Source organism: Lycorma delicatula, chromosome 13, assembly GCF_047948215.1.
Source record: "Lycorma delicatula isolate Av1 chromosome 13, ASM4794821v1, whole genome shotgun sequence".
In the NCBI taxonomy this organism is placed as follows: domain Eukaryota; kingdom Metazoa; phylum Arthropoda; class Insecta; order Hemiptera; family Fulgoridae; genus Lycorma; species Lycorma delicatula.
The window spans coordinates 48,889,646-48,912,920 of record NC_134467.1 but is presented as its reverse complement, the minus strand read 5'-3'; the positions used below and the strand labels follow the sequence as shown (position 1 = coordinate 48,912,920).

General features: G+C 30.2%; 1 protein-coding gene across 1 annotated transcript; it reads right to left on the bottom strand.

The window, feature by feature from the left end:
* Positions 1–17,256: 17,256 nt before the first annotated feature.
* On the bottom strand, positions 17,257–23,172 carry LOC142333599 (uncharacterized). Its single transcript, XM_075380921.1, has 3 exons — positions 23,145–23,172; positions 20,309–20,436; positions 17,257–17,652 (listed from the first exon to the last, which is right to left on the bottom strand). The coding sequence occupies exons 1-3, from the start codon at positions 23,170–23,172 to the stop codon at positions 17,488–17,490; spliced, it is 321 nt and encodes a 106-aa protein (XP_075237036.1). The 3' UTR covers positions 17,257–17,487.
* Positions 23,173–23,275: the final 103 nt, after the last annotated feature.

The following is a 23,275-nucleotide window of genomic DNA, read 5'->3' as shown; positions in this document are numbered from 1 at the left end:
ATTTAATCTCATAGCAGCATACGTTAAATCTTATTATTCTTAAGACAACCGTAATAGTAAGAACAAAGAAGAAATATTAATAGACGTCGATAAAGTAATAAGATATTAGATATGATCAGCTATCTTCTTTATTTACTGCTACTATTTATTGTCAATATAATCTCATTCACAATCTCTACTGGACTATACATCATTTTTAATGCTCCATTTTTGAAGTACTCTATTTTTGCACTTATCTTAAAGACATTATTTTTAATGACGGCAAGAATAATTAATTAAAATAATTTTAAACGTTATCTAAATTTATGGTTATCAAAATTACAAAATTTACAAGTATAATGAAAATCTACAACATAAAAATTCAACGTATTAATATTTCTTTAAGTGATAAAAATAGTAATATAATTTCATCATAAAAATTCTTGTATACATTTTTTTTAATAAAATTTTTTGTAAAAAATTGTTTTGAATTCTTTTAAAAATAATTATAAAAATGTCTATGTGTATGTATATTGACTATATATATATACAAGGTTAAGTCAATTATTATCCACAATTTAGTTATATTTTTCTTTATGTTGGTAGTACTGTCTCTCGGACGAAACAGTGAAAGAAGCGGTGCATTTCTAGCTCGCAGCTCAATCGAAAAACTTATTTTATGAGGGCATCAGGAAATCTGTGCAAAGATGGACCAAGTGCGTTGAAATGCAAGGGAACTATGTTGAAAAATGGTGTAAATGTAAGTTTCCTATTTGCATTGCAATAAAATTTATAACTACATTGCGGATAATAGACTTACCCTCGTATAATATATTATATGAGGTACAACTTATAATTATTTTCGTCTTAGGGGTAATATACCTTCGTATATTACAGAAATTAATGTTTTTAAGATTTATATTATTCCTTTGTACTATTAAATATACTTAAATTTCATTAAAATATTCTGTATTCTAGAATCTAGAATTCTACATCAAAAGAAAATACATACGTATTTTGTATCTAGTATTCTATTCTACAGGGTGAGGAACGTAAATCCGAACCCATATTGAAACCGCTACCCAACACTATTTATGAAAGACTCATACAACTAGCGCGACTAGTGGATGTATATGTTACTACTGATTGTTGCTGCCGTTTGTCAGGTGGTTACGTTTCAGTCGGTACCCGTTTTGTTACAGTGCAGTATTGTTAGTGTTGGTGTGTGTAACCCACCGGGTTGGTCTAGTAGTGAACGCGTCTTCCGAAATCAGCTGATTAGGAAGTTGAGCATTCAAGTCCTAGTAAAGGCAGGTATTTTTACACGGGTTTGAATACTAGATCGTGGATACCGCTGTTTTTTGGTGGTTGGGTTTCAATTAACTACACATCTAAGGAATGGTCGTACTGGGACTGTACAAGAGTACACTTCACTTACATTCATACATATCATCCTCTGAATACCTGAACGGTAATTCCCGCAGGCTAAAAAGGAAGAAAAATAAAGTTTTGTTGGTGTAAAATGCTTTATTCAATCCAGGAGAGGATAGCTATAGTTAAAGCTTATATTCGTTCTGGATCATTTGAAGAATCACGTTAAGTATTCGTAGAAAAATTTCCGAATGCTTTTATTCCAGCGAAAAGTAGCATACACAATTTGGTTAAAAAATGATGTACCATAGGTTTGGTTTCAAATGCAAAACGAAATAGGGAATATTTCGTTAGGATTCCACACGCCATTGCCGATATTGAAAGGAGAATTACTGCCGGTCCAAAAAATATCCCTACAAAAGTTATCTCAATAACCTGATATTAAATCCACATCTTGTCGTAAAATTCTTCATGAATTAAAATTGAAATCGTACAAATGAAGACAGACAAACCGAAACGACTGTATTTCAAATGGCTTCTCAAAACCATTTTTGGTGGACAGATAAACTCGATATCGTATTTCACGTCAGACGAGGCACGGTTTCATTTATCCGGCCATGTTAATTCGCATAACACCAGGTATTGGAAGGCGAGGAATCATTACGAGATAATCGAACATCTACTTTTTTTTTTGTCTTCAGTCATTTGACTGGTTTGATTCAGCTCTCAAAGATTCCCTATCTAGTGCTAGTCGTTTCATTTCAGTATACCCCCTCTACATCCTACATCTCTAACAATTTGTTTTACATATTCCAAACGTGGCCTGCCTACACAATTTTTCCCTTCTACCTGTCCTTCCAATATTAAAGTGACTATTCCAGGATGCCTTAGTATGTGGCCTATAAGTCTGTCTCTTCTTTTAACTATATTTTTCCAAATGCTACTTTCTTCATCTATTTGCCGCAATACCTCTTCATTTATCACTTTATCCACCCATCTGATTTTTAACATTCTCCTATACCACTGCATTTCAAAAGCTTCTAATCTTTTCTTTTCAGATACTCCGATTGTCCAAGTTTCACTCGCGACACTCCAAACATACACTTTCAAAAATCTTTTCCTGACATTTAAATTAATGTTTGATGTAAACAAATTATATTTCTTAGTGAAGGCTCATTTAGCTTGTGCTATTCAGCATTTTATATCGCTCCTACTTCGTCCATCTTCAGTAATTCTACTTCCCAAATAACAAAATTCTTCTACCTCCATAATCATTTCTCCTACTATTTTCACATTCAGTGGTCCATCTTTGTTATTTCTACTACATTTCATTACTTTTGTTTTGTTCTTGTTTATTTTCATGCGATAGTTCTTGCGTAGGACTTCATCTATGCCGTTCATTGTTTCTTCTAAATCCTTTTTTAAAATGCTGAACATTTTATTCCAGTCTACGTTATCGAATGCCTTTTCTAGGTTTATAAATGCCAATTATGTTGGTTTGTTTTTCTTTCATCCACTTTCTACTATTCATCTGAGTGCTATAAGTGCTTCCCTTGTCCCTATAATTTTCCTGAAACCAAATTGGTCTTCTCCTAACACTTCTTCCACTCTCCTTTCAATACTTTTGCAAAGGATTCTAGTTTAGATTTTTGATGCAAGGCTAGTAAAGCTAATTGTTCTGTATTCTTCACATTTATCTGCTACTGCTTTCTTTGGTATCATGACTATAACACTCTTTTTGAAGTCTGATGGAACTTACCGTTTTTCATAATTACACAGCAGTTTGTATAATCTATCAATCACTTCCTCACCGGCACTGCGCAGTAATTCTACAGGTATTCCGTTTATTCCAGGAACCTTTCTGCCATTTTAATCTTTTAATGCTCTCTTAAATTCAGATCTCAGTATTGTTTCTCCCATTTCATCCTCCTCAACTTCCTCTATAACACCATTTTCTAATTCATTTCCTCCGTATAACTTCAATATATTCCACCCATCTATCGATTTTACCTTTCGTATTATATATTGGTGTACCATCTTTGTTTAACACATTATTAGATTTTAATTTATGTACCCCAAAATTTTCCTAAACTTTCCTGTATGCTCCGTCTATTTTACCAATGTTCATTTCTCTTTCCACTTCTAAACACTTTTCTTTAATCCACTCTTCTTTCGCCAGTTTGCACTTCCTGTTTATAGCATTTCTTAATTGCCGATAGTTCCTTTTATTTTCTTCATCACTAGCATTCTTATATTTTCTACGTTCATCCATCAGCTGCAATATATCGTCTGAAACCCAAGGTTTTCTACCAGTTCTCTTTATTCCGCCTAAGTTTGCTTCTGCTGATATAAGAATTTTCTTTTTAACATTCTCCCATTCTTCTTCTACATTTTCTCCCTTATCTTTTTTACTCATACCTCTTGCGATGTCCTCCTCAAAAATCTTCTTTACTTCCTCTTCCGGAAGCTTCTCTAAATTCCACCGATTCATCTGACACCTTTTCTTCAGGCTTTTATACCTCAATCTACATTTCATTATCACCAAATTATGGTCGCTATCAATATCTCCTCCAGGGTAAGTTTTGCAGTCAACGAGTTGATTTCTAAATCTTTGCTTAACCATGATATAATCTATCTGATACCTTGCAGTATCGCTTGGCTTTTTCCAAGTGTATATTCTTCTATTATGATTTTTAAATTGGGTGTTGGCAATTACTAAATTATACTTCGTGCAAAACTCTATAAGTCGGTCCCCTCTTTCATTCCTTTTGCCCAGCCCGTATTATCCCACTATATTTCCTTCCTTGCCTTTTCCAATGCTTGCATTCCAATCTCCAACTATTATTATCATCTACATTTAACCTATCCATTTTCCTCTTTAAATTTTCTAACCTACCAATCTGTTTTAAGACTTCTAACATTCCATGTTTTGACTCATAGAATGTTATTTTTTAATTTTCTGGTGACCCCTTCCTTAGTAGCCTCCACTCGGAGATCTAAATGGGAGACTAGTTTACCTCCGAAATATTTTACCAAGGAAGGTGCCTCCAACTTTGTTACATGAAAATGGCGGGAGCTACATTTTCTTTGAAAAAAAAAAGCTGTACTTTTCCATTACTTTCAGCTGCGCAGTAGATTGAGTGATGTTGATATGGCCATTTAAGTCCTCCTGACCTGTACCCTTAACAACTACTGAAAGAGCTACTGCCCTCTTTCAGGAATCATTCATTCATTAGTCTGGCTCTCAACAGATACCTCTCCGATATGGTTCTACCTTCGGACCAGCTATTCTATATCACTGAGCACTGAAGGGCCCTCACCAATGGCAAGGTCTCATTAGAGGGAGTTTTTAGATTAAAATAATCTTCCATCACACAAAAGTAAAAACTTTGATCACACGTGACCAGCAGTTATCAGTTTATAAAAAATAACACGATTGTTTAATATATCTAATACTATTTTATGTAACTAAAAAATATTTTATAGGAGGAATAGTCTTAAAAAAATGTTTAATTTAGAATAGAAACAATCTATCAATGATTAATTAAAATTAAAAAAAAAGTTTAGCTCAAAGAAAAAATTAACCTTGAACCAAGCAAAATTTCATTTTCAATAGTAGATTTATTAACAATAAAATTATTAAGAACTGTGTTTTAAATGTAAATTTACTATTGCAAGATTAGAATATTTAATTAATCATAATAGTAATAGAAATTAGAATATATACTTTTAAATTTTTTATAATAAAATTCACTTTCCACTTTTAATACACTTTTTTCCATATAACTGTCAATTTCATGACCCACAGATTAAATAACTATAGTGTAAGGTTGAGTTTTGGATGGTAAACTTTACATTTCTTTTTTGTGAAACAAACAGTACCTCAAGATGACAGTCAAAAGCCCCCCCCCACACCCCCGATGATCATTCAAAGCATACTGTAACAAAAACTGAACCCTATTGGAACTTTGTTAAGTTTTTATTTTTAAGATCTTATTTAACAGGAAGAATATATAAAAAAATTTATTTACATTTATTACTTACAAAGTCTTGTAAGTAATGTTCAAATGTGTTAAAACATCCTGTTTTTTGCATTTCAAAATTTCTACACAAAAAATTATAAATTCTAATATTAAAGGCTGACTAAATGATTGTTTTATTAATAAAAGGATATGGAGTCATTTGTTGGATGGATTGTAACTACCTTGTCTTAATTATAGATAAAATTCTTTTCAATTTGGTCAGGTTGATAAACCATTGCCAGTTATGTGGAAATTGTTACCAATATCGATAATAATAGCATTTCTGTTCCCCATAGTTGATTGCAAAAGTTTTAAGCATCTTACTTGATAAATTTTGAAGGCGAGGTATAATTTTGTATTTTCTTATATTCTCTAATCAAGGTTTTCCCATGGTTTCCCTTATCCTTCTAGTCAAATGCTATAGCAGTTTCTTTTTATTATCCACGGAATAACTCGCCAACCACCAACAACTGTACTGTGATATGAATAAAGTATTTATCTTTTACGAAAAACAATCTCCACTTATAACTGCTTAATTTGATACAAACTAATTTTAAGATTTACATTACCTAATTATCTACTAATAACTTCAGAGCTGTCATTTTCAAATCTAACTTGCTTACATTCTTATCAGACAATTCTCTGTTTTAATTTATAATCTATTTTTAATTAGTTTTACTGCATTTAATAATTTATTTCTTAATTATTGATATTATTCATCAAAGTTTACAAAGTGTTAATGCATAGATGCTCTGTAGTTCTACGAGGGTGTCTAAAGTAGCGTTGGCTAATAACGCAGTAGAGGGGTTAGTGTACCATGACAGAACATTGTAGGTAACAAACAAGAAGCCATTCATCAATACTCTGTGCCTCGATTGAGCTTTCTAAATTTTAATTGAATAGTACCATTATTATTTAAATATCAGTAATGTTATGATTTTTTCATAACATTAATTTTATTATTTTAAATTTATTTCAACTTATTTTATTTTTAAATGATTTATTTCAATCGTGCAATTATAAAATTCTACGCCTTTTATTAACAGTTCATACAAAAAACAAAAAGTTGAAATTTTAAAACAAATAAATTTTGGGAGAATAATGTTAACAAGGGAGCTAGCTGACCTTACCGTGAAAACCTGGCCTATGCTGAACTACCATTACTGGTAGACAAATTTGAGTCTGGAAATTTTATAAATGTAGTAAACTCACTGGTGTATTATAGCTTTGGACAATTTATTCTCTGCTGCTAAATATCAATATTCTGATACATCCTTATTAGAAGTTGAATACAATCTCTTAAAAAATACATTATTCAATGAAAAAGAGAAAATATTGAAATACGAGCAAGATGCATTAAATCTGAAAGATTTGTAACATGTCTGAATGATATAAATCTTGTTTTGCGAAATGGGATTAATCGAGGAAAAAATTAGGTCATTAATTAAAAATAAAATCTATAAAATAAAGTTCCTCCTGAGAATTCTAATTTTTCCCTTTCCGAGTTTACATGTACTAGGAATAAGGTCTGTCCTTTCTCACCAAATTTTAGCAGTTTGCAGTACCTCACACAAAGGAGACAGATATCATGTGAATTTAATTTCCATAAATCAAAAAGTAATGATAGTTTACTATTTCAGCATCTTTTTTCATGAATCTGGTAAGCCTTTCATCAGAGAACCACAGTAGGGTTTCTTTCATAAGCGATAGCTAAACAAGAAACATGCAAAAACTTCAACAGTATAGGCTATCACAAAATTATTTTCCACATAGTTATATTTATTCTTGGGCTCCTTTTTTTTAAATCAAGAGAAAATATTTTTGTACTTGGCAATATCAATGCAAGTGAATATAGCTATTATAATTTGAGGAGGTAGTAACAAATTTTCAGAAAAAACTCAGTAATGATAAAAACTTTCAAATAAAAAGAACATTTTTTATAAGCTTAAATGAGTAAAAGGTTTCACATGAAACTGGCAGTATATAATTGTAAAATGTAAATGCACAAAGCGTGTAGCATTGACATGACCTCAAGTGTCTATTGTTAATAAAATGATTCATTTAAACCATGATATATAATCCATAAATTGTGTTCTGAATGCAACTTGAAATTTGTTGATGTGTGGCCTTTTACTAGCAAAATGTATGTAAGATAGATCTTTTTTGAAAAGGAGAGAATAGCTGAAACTGTTAACTCAGATGGCAGAACTTATCAATGGTTGGTTGTTCATTGATTATTTTTGTATTATTGTCAATGAGATTTTCTATTCTTACTGTGATTCTTCTCCATCCTGCCAGTTATACAGAATGGCACAAGAAATTATTCGAATTGCAATACAGAAAAGTAAAATACAATGTGTTTAACCTGAGATTATGTTCTGTTTATGACCACATCATGTTCAACAACTCATGTTCGACAACTTGTTCAACACGAACTCCTAAAAACATGACGACACATATCCTCTGTTATCTTGTTGCACACCTCAATGATCGGTACCTGCAGTTCCACCATTGTACAAGGATGTTAGAGAAAATCCCTTTAGAAATTCCCAAAGAAAATAAATTACATGGATTCAAATCAGGACTGTTCGGGGGCCAGTTCTGTCCACATGCAAAACGATTAGGAAATCGGTTTGAAATAATATTTGCATTAAAAGTTTCATGCAGAAAGTCTAAAAACAACATTAGTTGTGTGCGGTCTGGTTCCATCCTGCATGAACCACTTGTTTAATAATTGAAACCCTTTTGCAAGAAGCAGAGGAACAAAGCGTAATACACAGCATGTTTAGATAACGTTCACTGTTCACTGTCTTCAAAAAAGAATGGCCGTATTACCCCGTTACTTGAGATAGCGGTCCATACCGTAATTCTTGGAGCGTGATGCACTTTTTCATTAAGAATGTGGATTTTCAGAAACCCAAAAATGCACATTTTGTTTACCGACAACCCTATCTAGGTGAAAATGCGCCCCACCTGAAAACCAATACAATATGTCTTTGTTCACAGCCTGTTCAGCAAATGCCATTCTTTGATGTTTGTTGTCAACCATTAATTTAGGCAACACTGTTATTTTATGTGGATACATATGCAAATTGGTTTTTAAAATTTGCTGCACAGATCGTCTAGAAATCCTACGCTGTGCTGCTGCTTTTCTTGTTGATTTGCCCAGGCTCCTCAGCAACGCTGCTCTGACAAATTCGACATTCTGTGGAGAATGAACATCGGCATGCTGATTGCCCTTACTCTCAAATACTGAACTGACACTACTGAATTTTTCATAAAGTCTATATATTGTTTTAATTGAGGGTGAACACCGAGTTTGAAAATGTGCACAAAACTGTCTATGTATAAGCACCACACTTTTCATTTCATTAAAAAACAATAGTCTTTACGTGCTGTTCAACAGTTGGTCTTTCTTTGTCAGCCATCTTGGAACAATACAGAACACTGTACTCGGAAAAAGAAATTAATATTCATGAATTGCTGTCACTTCTGCCAACACAAAACACATTCATAATTAATTATTAACCTAAACAATTATTGCCAAAACAAATGTTGGATCATTTCATGCCCCACTCTGGAATTACCCATTGTAGGCTTTAATTACTGCTGAGTCTTCTTTCCTAAGTTTTACTGTATTAGATAAATACAGAAATAATTTTATAAATAAAAGTTATAAAAATTTCAGCCGAACAACAGCTGGATGGTACTGACTTTTTTAAACCTGATTTGTTCTGTCGCTACAGCATTTAATAAGTAAAATTTCCTACCCTGGCAGCAATCCTATACTTTTATAGGATGATATTGGTTTGAAAATCATGAATTTCAATGTTCAGGGTCTGAGTAAGGCTAACAGAATTGATGTATCTAATGTCTTCTTTACTAACTCGGTTAAACTGTTTAGTATAATTTGAATTACAGATACTAGATTAAATAAGAAAGTTTATTTATACTGCATAAAGTAAAGGGCTGGTTGCTAACTATTCTTGCAAAGTAAGAAATAATGTTGAGAATTCAATATTGCTGGTGAATGAATTAAAAACTTTTGATAAATTCAATATTGCTGGTGAATGAATAAAAAACTTTTGATAAATTCAATATAGAGTTAATTTTATTGTTGCAGCATTATCAATAAAAATATAACAGTACAATAATAGCGCTGCATAGACCCTCAGTGTTGATGGTTGTGTAATCAATCAATTACAGATTAGAGACATGTGGACAAAACCTCAAGTGTTGAAGATGTAAATATTTTAACCCTCCCTTGTATGTATTTGTACCTGACAATTGCATTTTTTTTTTTTATTTTATGGAAAAACCCCATCCAAATTCAGCCCTATTTTAAAAATTCACAATTATAACACACTTATGACAGAAAGTAAGTATTATTCACAGTACATGAAACTTCTACTTTTCAGAAATTACCTTGTTACAGAATTATACACTTTTTATTACAAGCTTCCTATTCGCATTAAAAATATTTATAGTTTTAAAAACATTTTATTGTAATTTTTGAGAAATAGATATTACTATTCCCATGGGGAGTTAATAAGCAACTATAGCAGCAGCTTATGCTAAGTTTTTTGTTTGGTTGAGTGGTCCTGCAACTAATGTCAAATAGTATTAATACTAGTCAATAGTATAATCAAATTTTACTATATATTATTTATTTTGAAATGCTATATTAAATTGTTTTTCATATTAAATTAAGCTTACTAAAATTATTGTCTACCTTCATGAATGTTAAGATATTAAGCAATAACCTAACACCATTTTTTAAACTATAAGAGTAACTGCATTTTTCTTTTAGGTAAGAATAATAAAATTTATTTCACCACATCCAAGCTATAAGTCCATTACACCATTGCGTATCTGCTACCAGAGAAACAAATCCTCAGTTATGGAATAAATTAATAACACTCATTGCCGACAAAAAATCTGTTGCTGATTTTTTACACAGGTTTTATAATCTTCAAGATGATTTTTCAACTGAAGAGATGTTAACAATTTGTGGAATTCTGGAGGTAGGTTTAAGTAATGTGAATTTTATGAAACAAAATTAAAATACAATAAAATCAACTTTACAAAATATAAAAAATTAGAATCGCTAAAATTATATTTCCCATTATTTTTAAATTTCAACTATCTGAAGTCACTGAAAATAAAACATATTCAGAAGAAAACATTTAGTCAAAAACACGTTTCCGCTTCATAAAAGTAAAAAAAATCTGATGTGGACGGCATATGATTTACTTGTACGCCTATTAAATTACATATACAAATCTTCTTTAAATGAAAAGTATATAAAATTTTATTTTATTAATAACTTCAGATATTTTTTTTTATTTTTATTGTTATTATTGAATTATTTATTATAAAATATGTTTTTTTACAATCTGAGATTAACAATTATTAATAAATCAATACATTTAAATTAGCAAAAAAGGTATAAAGAAGGAGATGAAGTTGATTTGAACCGATATGCCTTCCCCCCCTTGTAAGATTCAAATATTTCATTTATTAAAATTTTATTTGGCTATAACTCTGGAACCAATCAAAAATAAGTATCACTTATGATAATCATTGAAAAGCTCTCATAGAGGACTACTGCAGTTAAGAAAAGTCCAAAATACAATTTTTTTGGATTTTGGGCTTTCTTGAACACTTTTGGTCCAGTCGATTGCAATCAAAAGGGGAAGTGCAAAATTAGATGTTACAACAGTTCTTAATTTTCAATATCCAATTTTAACATCCTATGACTAATCATTTTTGAGTTATGCGAGATACATACACATGTATGTATGTACAGAGATCATGCTGAAACTAGTCAAAATGGATTCAGGGATGGTCAAAATGGATACTTCTGTTGAAACCTGAAAACCAATACTTTGTACAAGGAAGTACAAGAAAGTAAAAAGTAAAATACTTTGTAAAAGGAAAAAAAGTCTCCAATTTAGAGACTGTTACAAAGTGTGAGCTAAGTGAGATGACATTACGCTAAAGCAATGTAGTGCTAGGAGGTGTCTGAGGTGTTTTAGTGAAATATACTAACTCATTAAGTTTCATTCATACATAAGACACAATGCAGACACAATTTGAGATATTAGCTGAAATAACAATAGATATAAATTGGAATAATGGGCTTTTGCATCAGTTTTGTATTAAATGCATTATTAGCAATTTAAATAGATAATTAGGGATATGAATGAGAGACCTGGCTAAACCTGTCACAAGTAAGTTTTTTCCAGCCCTGGATAATTTCACAGGAAAATGTGTCGATACCTACTAAAGCCCAGTAAAGAACTTCCCTGCCAGTTGCCAGAAGATGCTAGCACTATGTCAGAAATGGAACCGGGTTGACTGAGCCAACTACCAACTCCCATGGCGCTTGTCCTAGGAATAGGAAAGGGTTCACTAAGAAGGATAAGATAACGAGAAGGAAGAAAACAGGGATGAAAACCCATAGAGGGACTATTTCTGATTGGATTAACCGATATAATTCACTGACTTACCCAAATTAATTCTTAGCAATATACAGACAAACTTTACTCCAATATGGAGGCAGCAGTGACTACAGAAATTATTTCACTTGTCTATCTATAAGAAGTTGAAACAATGAAAAACAAGAAGGAAATTCACAATTAAATGAGACATGTTTTTAAAGGGTAAGTACCGTTTTGAAATTCCGTCGCTGCTATGCGGTCGGCATTCCACATATGCGCACTGTATAGCTGCATCTGTTGGCAAGCCACAGATGCCATTATGGAAATATTCAACTGTGTTTACGTTTGTTTGCGAGTATTTAAAATGCCTCCGATGATCGAGAATCCTGCCGACTGTGAAATACATGGTGAGATTCATTTTCTTAGTGTTAAAGATGTGAAAGCGGCTGAAATTCATCATCAGATCAGTGAAATGTATGGACAGAACAATATGAGTGATGGAATGGTATGAAAATGGGTTAGAGCTTTTAAAGATGGCTGCCAGAATATTCATGATGAGGAACAGAATGGATGACCTGTCATTACTGAAGATTTGGTGCAAAAAGTTGACGAAAAAGTGAGAGAGAACAGACACTTTACGATTTCTTCGCTATCTGAAGAGTTTCCTCAAGTTTCAAGAAGTGTTGTTGTCTATGAAATTGTGACAGAATGCTTAAATTATCGATGATGATGATGTCAAAGCGACGTGTTGTAGTGGTTATTAAGTCAGTCGGCAGACTTCTACAATGACGGTGTTCAAAAGCTGGTTGCATGATATGACAAGTGCCTTATATTGGTGGCAATTATGTAGAAAAGCAGATTAAAGTACATGCTTCATGTAAAAATTGTTAAGAATAGTGTACTTGTTTTTTTTTTTAATTTCAAAACAGTACTTAGTTTAAAAACATGTCTTGTATATTCCTTCTGCATTTACCACACAGCTATCTCTTACAGAACATGACTCGATAAGAAATTCAAAACATTATTGCATGAAAAATTGCACGCTATCAATTAAGTCTTATTGCTCACCCGCTAATGGAGTTACTGTTAATTTACACCTAAAACATTTCTCAAAGTTCACTCAACAGTGACAAAGAAATCATTTAGAGTGACTCAGAATTTCTTGAGTTTTAAAAAATTATCATTACAAACAAACATAATAATTAATTATATTAAGTATAACAATTATTAGTACGGTACTAGTTTGTAAATTTCTGAGTAATATGTAGTAAGTAAAAATCCATAATTTATTATTCAAAATAAATGTTAATAAACTATGGTTCATCCAAATGTTTCTTACACACATCACAGAAAACATCTCTACCTGTTCTCAACCGACTGAATTCTGGGATTAATCTAACCACTCACCAGTAAACAGTCTTTTTAGATGCCATTTAAAAGCAATTAATTACCTAAAATTAAACCAAAAAAAAAAAGTTGTGGTGGTTTGAAATAAATTCCAATAACAGTTAACCTTTAAATTTTTCAATGGAAACTTTTTGTTAAAATTTCTCCAGTGGAAAAATTAACTCCAATTTGGAATATTCCTCCTTTAATACAAAAAAATAATTGGGAAATATAAATAAGAAAAGGACATGTTAAAGGCTGCTTAAAGCACATGTAGTTGCAATGCGGTGAGCAATGGGTCACCACTACTTAAAAAATACTAACATCTTTATTTGGTAACAAAAATCCAAGTCTTTGAAGTTTTTTGCAAGTCTTCCTGATTTTTTCTAAAAATGCTTGACTTTTCCGTAGGAAAAGATTCCTTGACGTCATGTTGTATTTAGAAAATTAATTTTCAATTATGACTTGAGGGAAATAGAAAAAAAAGATGGTTGTGGAAATAAACGGACTGAAGAAAAGACAAAAGAAAATTAGTCAAAGCATAAAAAAAATGCTGCAACAAATTATATTTAACATTGTCCATAAACAAAAAAATAAAGTAAGATTACAATAATGACATACATTACATACAATACATTACTATTTGACCATTAAACATAGAAATACGACTTTTTTTTATTTGAGGCCACACTCAAACCCCCATTGGTTGGATGTTAAACTGAAAGGGGTAAGATTACACATCATTTTAAAACATTTTAAAATGCAACAGATAAATCACATTTTATCTTTTATTTATGTTACGCGTTAAAAGATTCAAACCTAAAAACTGAATGTACACATCTACCAATCGTCACAATGTAGGTTACTTGCATCTGATCGCATTAGTTTTTACACAAAAGAATAGTGTATGTTTTAAATAAAAATCAACCTGTTTTCCGTGGAACATTGTTTATTAGATTACAAAATAAATAATTTACAATGTACAACTGAAAATTAATTGACAATATTAATATTTAAGTGGATATTAAAGTTTTGACTTCACACCAGACACCGTACAACTCCAGCCTCTGTGTAATACCTTGGTTATGTAACTGTATACATTAAGTAATTGCCAATACACAAATATTTATTGAACACTTCTTTTATTCATCTTTAATTTATAATAATTTAATCGTTACACTGAATTATAATACGTTAAATTATAAATAAAGTCTAACAATATTTAATATCAGCTGGTTCAGTATATAATAAGAACATAACAGTAGTTTGCTTACATTAAGTAAGAGGATAAAGAAAATAAATGAATTTTAACAAACACATTATAAAATTAAACTACATCATTCTGAAATATTATAAACACAATTTATAATATTATAAACATATTTCTAAAACTGAATCGATTGCACTTTTTATTATTACAATAACATATTCTATTTCACCAAGAAAATTATTTTCTAAAAAATTAAGAAACAATATTTTTAAATATAACAATTATATAAACTTGCGATAGTAAAGTTTTAGCAAATTATTTTTTGAGAACTATTAAAATTGCAAACACCCAAAGAAAAGCTGTACTGTAAGAACCTTTTTCGTTTGTTCTTTTCAAAAGAATCCCACAGAAATGGCAGTCTACTTGCCATTCCTGTGGCTATTCATACTTTACATAAAAACGAAGACAAAATAGAAGTTAATAATCGCAGAGGAAGTTCTCTGCTTTCAGTAACCTTTTAAATCTTATAAAAGCGGTAGAAAATAGAATAGAAGAGAAGACATCAATAAACAATTTGGAGAATTGTTTATTTGTAGCTTGTGTAAAATTAGTAATCTTAGTTAGAATGATGGTGGTGTATAATAATTATACAATTGCATTTTTGACTCTGATCGCTTTTAATTGTGTTCAAGGTAGTCGTAAAAGAATGGAGGAAAACATTGAAACTTAATGCAGTAGAAACAAAAAGTTTAGGTTACAAAGAGGGCAATCTAGGAATAGATTGTATTGTTTTTATGGAAAATCAGGCGGTAATTGAAAACAATTTTGAAGTAGCAAAAATTCAAATAGAAATGTTAAAACTTATCACAGAAAAAACAGGATTGTGTATTTCCTATGAAAAACAAATGTTTCACAAGTATTAAAAATAAAACAAAATCTCTAAAAACTATCATAATAGAATTAAATGAATTAATTCATCAGTCAAAAAAAAGAAAATTCTGAAATATAAATCTCATAAATATACAATAAAAAATTTCTTAAAGAAATGTAACAAAGAATTTTTTTTTTAATTTTAATTTTTTTAGGGAGGTTTTTACCTTGTCGAGTAAAAAAAAAAAAACATTTTTTTACATTTTCTGACAGTATATACTTTCAAAAATATTTCTATTTTCAAGCATCAATTCTATTTGCAAAGTTATAACTTAAAGTAGTAGAAATGCAGATAGAATTTCAGAGCACAGCAAGTGACCTGACATCAAATCTCTACCCTCTATTGTTTAGGTTTGCAGTTCTTATCCGTTCTCACTTTTTATACTGTGAACAGAATATATTTGAGAATGTAATAAGACTATCATGATTTGATTTGGGACATATATTTGAAAATGTTAATTTTTTTTTATTTTCAAGATTATCAAATATTTTTAATCATAATTAATAATTAAAGAACCCTCTTATCAACAATTCTTTTACATACATGTTCAAGCACATTCAGAATAAAATTCCATCATCAGAAACTTAAAAATTTAAGTTATAATCTTAATAAAATGAAAACTTCTTCTTTATGTAAATTTGTTTATGTAACGTTACCTGTCATTAATATACTATAATACATAACGATGGAGATATTCATAATGACAGGATATGAAGTAATTGTTGGTAAGCGGGTTCTTTAATTATTAATTATTTACACCAATGTGCCATGTCTGACAAAATTTATTTTTAATCACGTTTGTTAGTGCGAAAGAAAAAAGGAAAATAATTCATAAACTGGAGATAACAATAAAAGAAGACGCTTTTAAAGAAGGTGATATATGTGAAAGAAGCAATCATTTAAAGATTTTGAGATCAATATTGTTATGCTTCTTGTTTGGTTTTAATATCTGAAAACAATACTAAAATCTAAGATAAGTGATGTGAAGTAAACTTTAATAAAAATCAGAGCAAAGCTTTAGATTCATTCAAGATCAGTGTTTTGTGAAAAAGCATTTAAGAAAAACAACTCTCATTTGTGAACTTAAGATATCTACACTGGTTTTGCTGAATCGGTGGAGTTCCTAAGCATCTACCAAAATATCTGATCGGCATGGTTCTGGGCTTAAGATGTTCATAAATGTTATCCACATATTATAAACCAGAGGCTGGCCTCTGTGGTGAGAGCGAGTGTCTCGCTCTTTAATCCCGATGTCTTGGGTTCAAATTCAGGTGAGGTATGGTATTTTTCACAGTGTAAAAATTGCTATTTCATCTCAACCTCTGATGCAGTATCTAATGGTGTATTACATCAATGAGAATGGTGGTACAAAAATTAGAAAAATGTAATTTTAAATTATAAAAATTTTGTTTTCTCCTTAATCAAATTTCTTTTAAAGTGTAACTCTCATTAAAAATTTTTGACAAATGTTATTTCTCTTGGTGTGTAAATTAATATGCCTCTTTAAATTACCAAGATATTCATCTTGGTAATTTAAAGAGGCAAAAGAAACCCTGGCAGAAGTTACAAACATAATTTTTCTCTTTATGAATATTTAAATGCGATTTTAAAGCAGAACTTCGATTAAAAAAGACTTCTGACAAAAGTTACAAACATAATTTTTCTCTTGTATGAATGTTAAGATGTATCTTTAAATAAGAAGGTTGATAAAAAACCTTTTGACAGAAGTTGCAGAATTAATTTTTCTTTTTTGTATTAATATTATTATGTCTTTAAATTGTTTTTACGATTAAATTACTTTTCACAAAAGTTAAACATAATTTTTCTTTTTTTGTATGAGTATTAAGATGTGTCTCATGAGATTAAATAACTTTTTACAAAAGTTACAAGAATATCTGTATTTTTATATGAATATTTGAATGTAATTTTAAAATAGAACTTTGATTAAAACTTTTCTGACAAAATTTACAAATATAATTTTTTTCTTCATTATGAGTAATAAGGTGGGTTTTTAAATCGTTATCATGAATGAGAGACTTTTGAGAAAAGTTCTTTATTTTCTCTTTTTACCGTGAAGTTAATGTGTTTCTTTAAATAAAATTTACATCTGAATCTTTCATCGCAACATTCACAAACCGATTTCTTTCATTTCTGAATAGGTAACTTGTTTTTACTACTTATATTTTCGACTTCTGTTGTTACATCACCATATGCACACTTACATTCACTGAAATTTTTTTTTATAATTCCATCACGCATAAAATTATTTATGGATCTCTTGCAACGCTTGGTACTTCCCTTGACAGTAACCTGTAAAATTAAAAATAATTACAATCGCAAATCAAAGGGTCAAACCAAAAGTCAATGTCTGATTATGATGGAACAATAATGGTATCATCATGTTTTTTCATGGAGCTCGCTGTTACAAGGCACACGTACCTCGACATGTTTGAAAACTTTGCTGTTCCTCAGATTCCTGCAGGGGCCACATTTTGGGAATCACTGTATTAGAGAATAATAATATATATTTATAATAAATAAAATAAAACTACCACTTACTGCTTGTTTTTTTTTTTAAATTCTTAAAATTCATCAATGTATTAAAAACCTCTTAAAAAAGACATGTTGAAAAAAGAAGGCTGTGTTCCTCCTTAGCCAGATCGTTAAAGTTTATGAAACTCAGATTTTTAACAATCAGACTAAGGACTAACATCTTTCCTTTATTAAATTTTATTTATTTTTAAAAGGTTTATAATACATCTGATGAAATGGATGCACTGCAAAAGTGCTAATATGTAAACATAGATATATATATATATATATATATTTGCATACATTATCTGTCGTGTATGTTATTAATCTAATCTACTGTTGTCAACTGTTATTTTTACACAGACTTGTATATTAGGTCGTGGATACCAGTGTTCTTTGGTGGTTGGATTTCAATTAACCACAGACCTCAAGAATGGTCGAACTGAGACTGTACAAGACTACTCTTCATTTACAGTCGTACATATCATCCTCATTCATCCTCTGAAGTATTATCTGAATGGTAATTACTGGAGGCTAAACAGGAACAACAACATTAAGGATGTCCCTATTGCAAACATCCTGTCCATTTTATATATTTTAAATCGATGAGGACAGCGATGTGTATTTGTATGGACATCAGGAAATGTTGGCATTGCAGGAAATGAAAGCGCAGTGCCAGAACAGCAACAGTCTGTGATAACTTGGATATATTTCCTGTACGAGTGGCCAATGTTAAAAATTGTCTAATACTATAAGAAACAGGTAGAATAATAAATGGAGAAGATTAAATACAAAACTAAATGCAGTTAAAAAGTTTTCATATAAATGGAAGAGTGACGTGAAGTAAAACTCGCCGAGAACAAGAGGTGGTGACCAGACTTACAATTGGTCAAACACGAATAAGAAATTTATATTTGTTAACCGGTGAAGAAAGACCAATGTGCAGTGTTTGTAATAAAGCACTTATAGTCAAGCATCTAATTGAAGAGTATACCATATATGAGGACCTCAGTAAAGGGTTCAGTTTAAGAAATAATTTTGCTGCTGATTTGGAAGATGAAATGAAGAGAAGAAAAAATAGTTGCATATCTGCACGCCAGTGGACTAATAACAAGTCAATAAGCTGTGTTGAGGAATCTCTAAGTGAAGTAGTTTAATTCTATAGATAAAAAAAGGGTGTCCTGAAGCGTGACATGTATAGGGTCCTCTTGCCTAGGACACTCAGGCTCGCCTGCATGCATGAGTGGAGGAGTCGGGAGTCAGGACATATCCAAAGATGGCACGGGGGACCCTTGAGGGTGGACAGAGAGTACAGGGCAAAAGGCATGCCTGGAGCCAGGTAGGTCAGGACCGGAAAGAGCAGCCTCCCCACCAAGGGGTTCTTTGGCCGTCCTGAACAGGTGGTAAAATTGTTCCTATGATACAGGGGAACTCTGATGGATTAAGTTCTACGAGACAATTTAGGGGGGGGCAATCAACCCCCACGGCATCCTGCAGCAACTCATGTAATGCTTAATGGCAGTTCCAGTTAGCCCAGGAGTGCTTATAAAGAAAAAAGAATTTAGATTGGTATGGTGAAGACATATTTTTTCATTTTTATTTTGTGTTTTATTTACTTTTGCATTTTAATATCGGGTTTCTTTACACCCTGTAAGTGTTCTTAGTGTCTTTAATATATGTGAGTGCCTTTAATGTTTTGTGTTGTTTTTTTGGTGTTTTTAAATAAAATGTAAGGGCCCTTTAGACCCTGACGTTTGATGAACCTGATGGTGATTTAAACCTTATTTTAAAGTGTGACAAGAGCTGATTACCGTTGAAGTCGATGCCCATATAACAAAAAAATGTTGATGAAAATAATAATAATAATAATGAAAATTTGGGGCTAATGACCATAGCAGTTGATGACTAAAAGATATCAGTGGGGCACCAATTTTCCAGATGTCCAACTAACTGCACTGCTTGAATCCAGACTAGACAACTTAAAAAAAACTAATACATTATTTGAAAAATTTAAACACTATTCAAATAAATCTTCGCTGCAATACAAATTTTTTTTATTTATGTTAATTTCACAGAAATTTTAATTTAATTTTTTCGAAGTCATTTAGCAAAAATATATGTGTTTTGGCCTTTGTAAAACTAATTATAAAAGCAAATGTCTACACACTATTTTCTTTAACCATATTACTGAACCTCTTTTTTCTTACATGGTACATATGTTCCAAATTTCTTTTTAATTTTACTAAAATACATTTAATTTTTTTTTATGTATTTTTTATTTACTTAGTATCTTACCCATTAAACAGAATGATATGTGCAGTGTATCTATGATAAAACTTTTTTAAATTGTCCTTTTCAATTATCCAGATTTGGCCTTGCAAAGATCCATCTGGATAATTGGTGTACCACTGCACGCAAAATCTAACACTCTTACCATTTCATTATCAACTTTTAAATTTTCTGATTTAACTAAGTCGGTATCTTCAATTGCTAAGAGATCTTTTTCTATATCACCAATACTAATATCAAGCAGTTCCTCTCCAGTTGCAGTAAATCTGCTTGCTGTAATAAAAAGCAAATATGAATGCTACAAAGTAAATGTGATTTTTTTGTATAATTTATAAAATAAAAATAATTGTATCTCTTAATTCGCTTAACACGCTTAAATAGTGCAGTCACAGTTAAACTGTTACTAATATTATTAGGCGACTTTAATATGCCAGGTTTTGCTAAATGTTATCAAAAAATACTGCTATTCACCTTTCAGATTTTTCTAAAAATTAACAATCAAATAATTTGTTAAAACTCTTGCGGTAATTCTCATGATTTTGTTTTTTCTAATCTTACAGACATTGGTGTTAACATTGCTTATGGTGAAATTATTTATCATAATAAACATCATTTATCTTAAGGATAACGTTACCTACAATTTTGAATTCTAATCTCATAACTCTTAAATTCTTACTCTCTAGATATAAAAATATTAATTTTGTAACATTCAGCATTTACTGAATGAGAGTTTGATTGTAAATAGTATTTATTTATTTTTTGTACTGCCACGTATATATCAAAGAAATTTAAAGAATATACATTTCATGAAATTAATTAATTAATTTCAAATCCGCTCCTTGTTATTTTATTACTAAGATAATAGATAAAATATTCGGATGAAAAATCAATTTACCTAATAAGTATATTATAAAAAATGTATATTATACAAATTAAATAGTTTTAATAGTAAATGAAAGTACAAGACATAACTAACATGTACCCTAGTATCCGTATAGATCAAACTATATGTATAATAAGAAATATACTGAAAATTAATAAAGACCCTGAAATTTATAGATAATATTATAAACATCATTAGAAATATATGTAAACAAAATTATTTTGGGTTTAACAACAAATTTTTACATACACGATAATACTTTACCCATGGGATTTCCATCGTTGGCTGTTATGGCCAAAATTTATTTACAGAATTTGAGAGTAGAATAGTATTTATATTTTGGTACTCTATGAACCTATTATAAATAATAAACAATTAATAATTTTAAAAAACTTTATTCTTATCATAACAATTTAAAATTTACATTCGAAACTGACAAATACAGAGAAATATTTTTTTTTAGATGTTGACATAGAAATTAGTAAAAGTAATAAAATTATAACATGTATATAGGAAACCAACAACTAATAAAATAACTATTAACACAAATTGAAATCATCCTTGGGCGCACAAAATTAATAATAAATTTACAAACATGATAAATAGAGCAATACATTACACACATAATAATAAAAAAAAAAATAGATTAAAGTTATTACAATAAAAAATGGATATAACATGTCATTAATTGATAATAGTTATAAAAAGCAAAATTTAAAATCTAATAATAAAACAATGTTGATACCTATAAATAATAAAAGTGTTGATGAAAATATTTGTGTAATTTTCAGTCATATATTTCCAACTGTTTGTATCTGTGGATGTGAATGTACGTAAATAACAGAGTTGTTTACTATTACCTAACTTTAGTAATTTTTTACGCGAGTAAATGATATTCATGTTATTATTTTTATTATTTACTAGCGTTTTAAAATATTACCGATATAAAAATTAGACATTGTAAATGATAATTATTAGTTCCACAACCTGTTCATTACGTGTAAATGACAGAGATATAATTGAACTTTTAAATGATTTAGTCGATAGGAATTCAGACAGTTACTCTCATCATTTTCTTGGGGATATTACTGACAATGAGCATGATGAGGAACAGGATTTACAGCCTTCCTGTTCCTGTTCTAGGTAAATCACCTCGAATATCTGTTGCTAAAAAAAAAGACAAAACATTGGGCTTAGAACAGCTGATGTATGATGTTACTTCATTCTGTTTTAAAATAAAAAGGGCACACTTTAGCATTAAGAAATATGTTCTTTCAGAATAAGAAACTTGTAATATATATATATATATATAACTTGATAGTTTATGTCGGTGCAGACACAGTAATTGTAAAAACCCTTATCATGGCTATACCACTAATATTGTCGTGACTCTTTTAGAAACTAGTAAACCTGTTAGAGAAAGGTTACTGTTCCAAACACTGTCAATGATTATATTTTTATGGATGGAATTGAAGGCGTGGATATCAAATGCTGAACGCATACCCACTCGAAAGAAAATGACAAAAAATGATATAAAAGCAGTTTCGTCAACTTTTAAATATCATTATATTTAATGCTCGTGTCTTACATAAGAAAAGTGGTGGCTAGTACAATCCCCTTCAAATCAGAGAGCAAATTGTTGAAATTCATAATAAAGTCATTCCCAAACAAGGTACAAGCCCTCTGTAGAAGATGATCCTTTCATTCTCTGTGTAATGACATTTCCAGTCATATTCCAGATACAGAAAAAACAAATACAAAACAAGAAGATGTTTGTATTACAAATGCGTACAAAAGGAATTGCAATATTCCTTAAAAATTCATTTCAAAAAAATAATTATTTATAAATAGTTTTAAATTGAAATATAGTAACAGCTCTGTGAACTGGCAAATGTGAATGTATGTTGTGTGATTGTGATCCAATTGCCTAAATTTATAAATATACATAAAATATTTTCATAAAAAATTATTTATTAGCAGTTTTTACGGTAAGTGTTTATTTTTACCGTATAAGAATGAATGAAGTAACATTATTTCCCTTGTACAAAATATAAAATAAAAAAGAAGTATTACAATATATAATTAGTAAACATAATACCTGCAAAGGATAACCTGTGCGCATGCATGTGACAATTTATATAATATTTCTAAAAAGGGAATATAAATATTAAAACTATTTTTAAATAAACAGTAGTAACTAAAGGTTTCTACAAAATAAGTGAAAGTTCT

Excerpts from the sequence above, each read along its gene's own strand:
- LOC142333599 (XM_075380921.1), bottom strand. The coding sequence starts at position 23,172 with ATGCATGCGCACAGGTTATCCTTTGCAG. Across the intron at positions 20,437-23,144 it reads GCACAGGTTATCCTTTGCAG|CAAGCAGATTTACTGCAACT; the intron begins GTATTATGTTTA and ends TTTTTATTACAG. Across the intron at positions 17,653-20,308 it reads TAAAAGTTGATAATGAAATG|GTTACTGTCAAGGGAAGTAC; the intron begins GTAAGAGTGTTA and ends TTAATTTTACAG.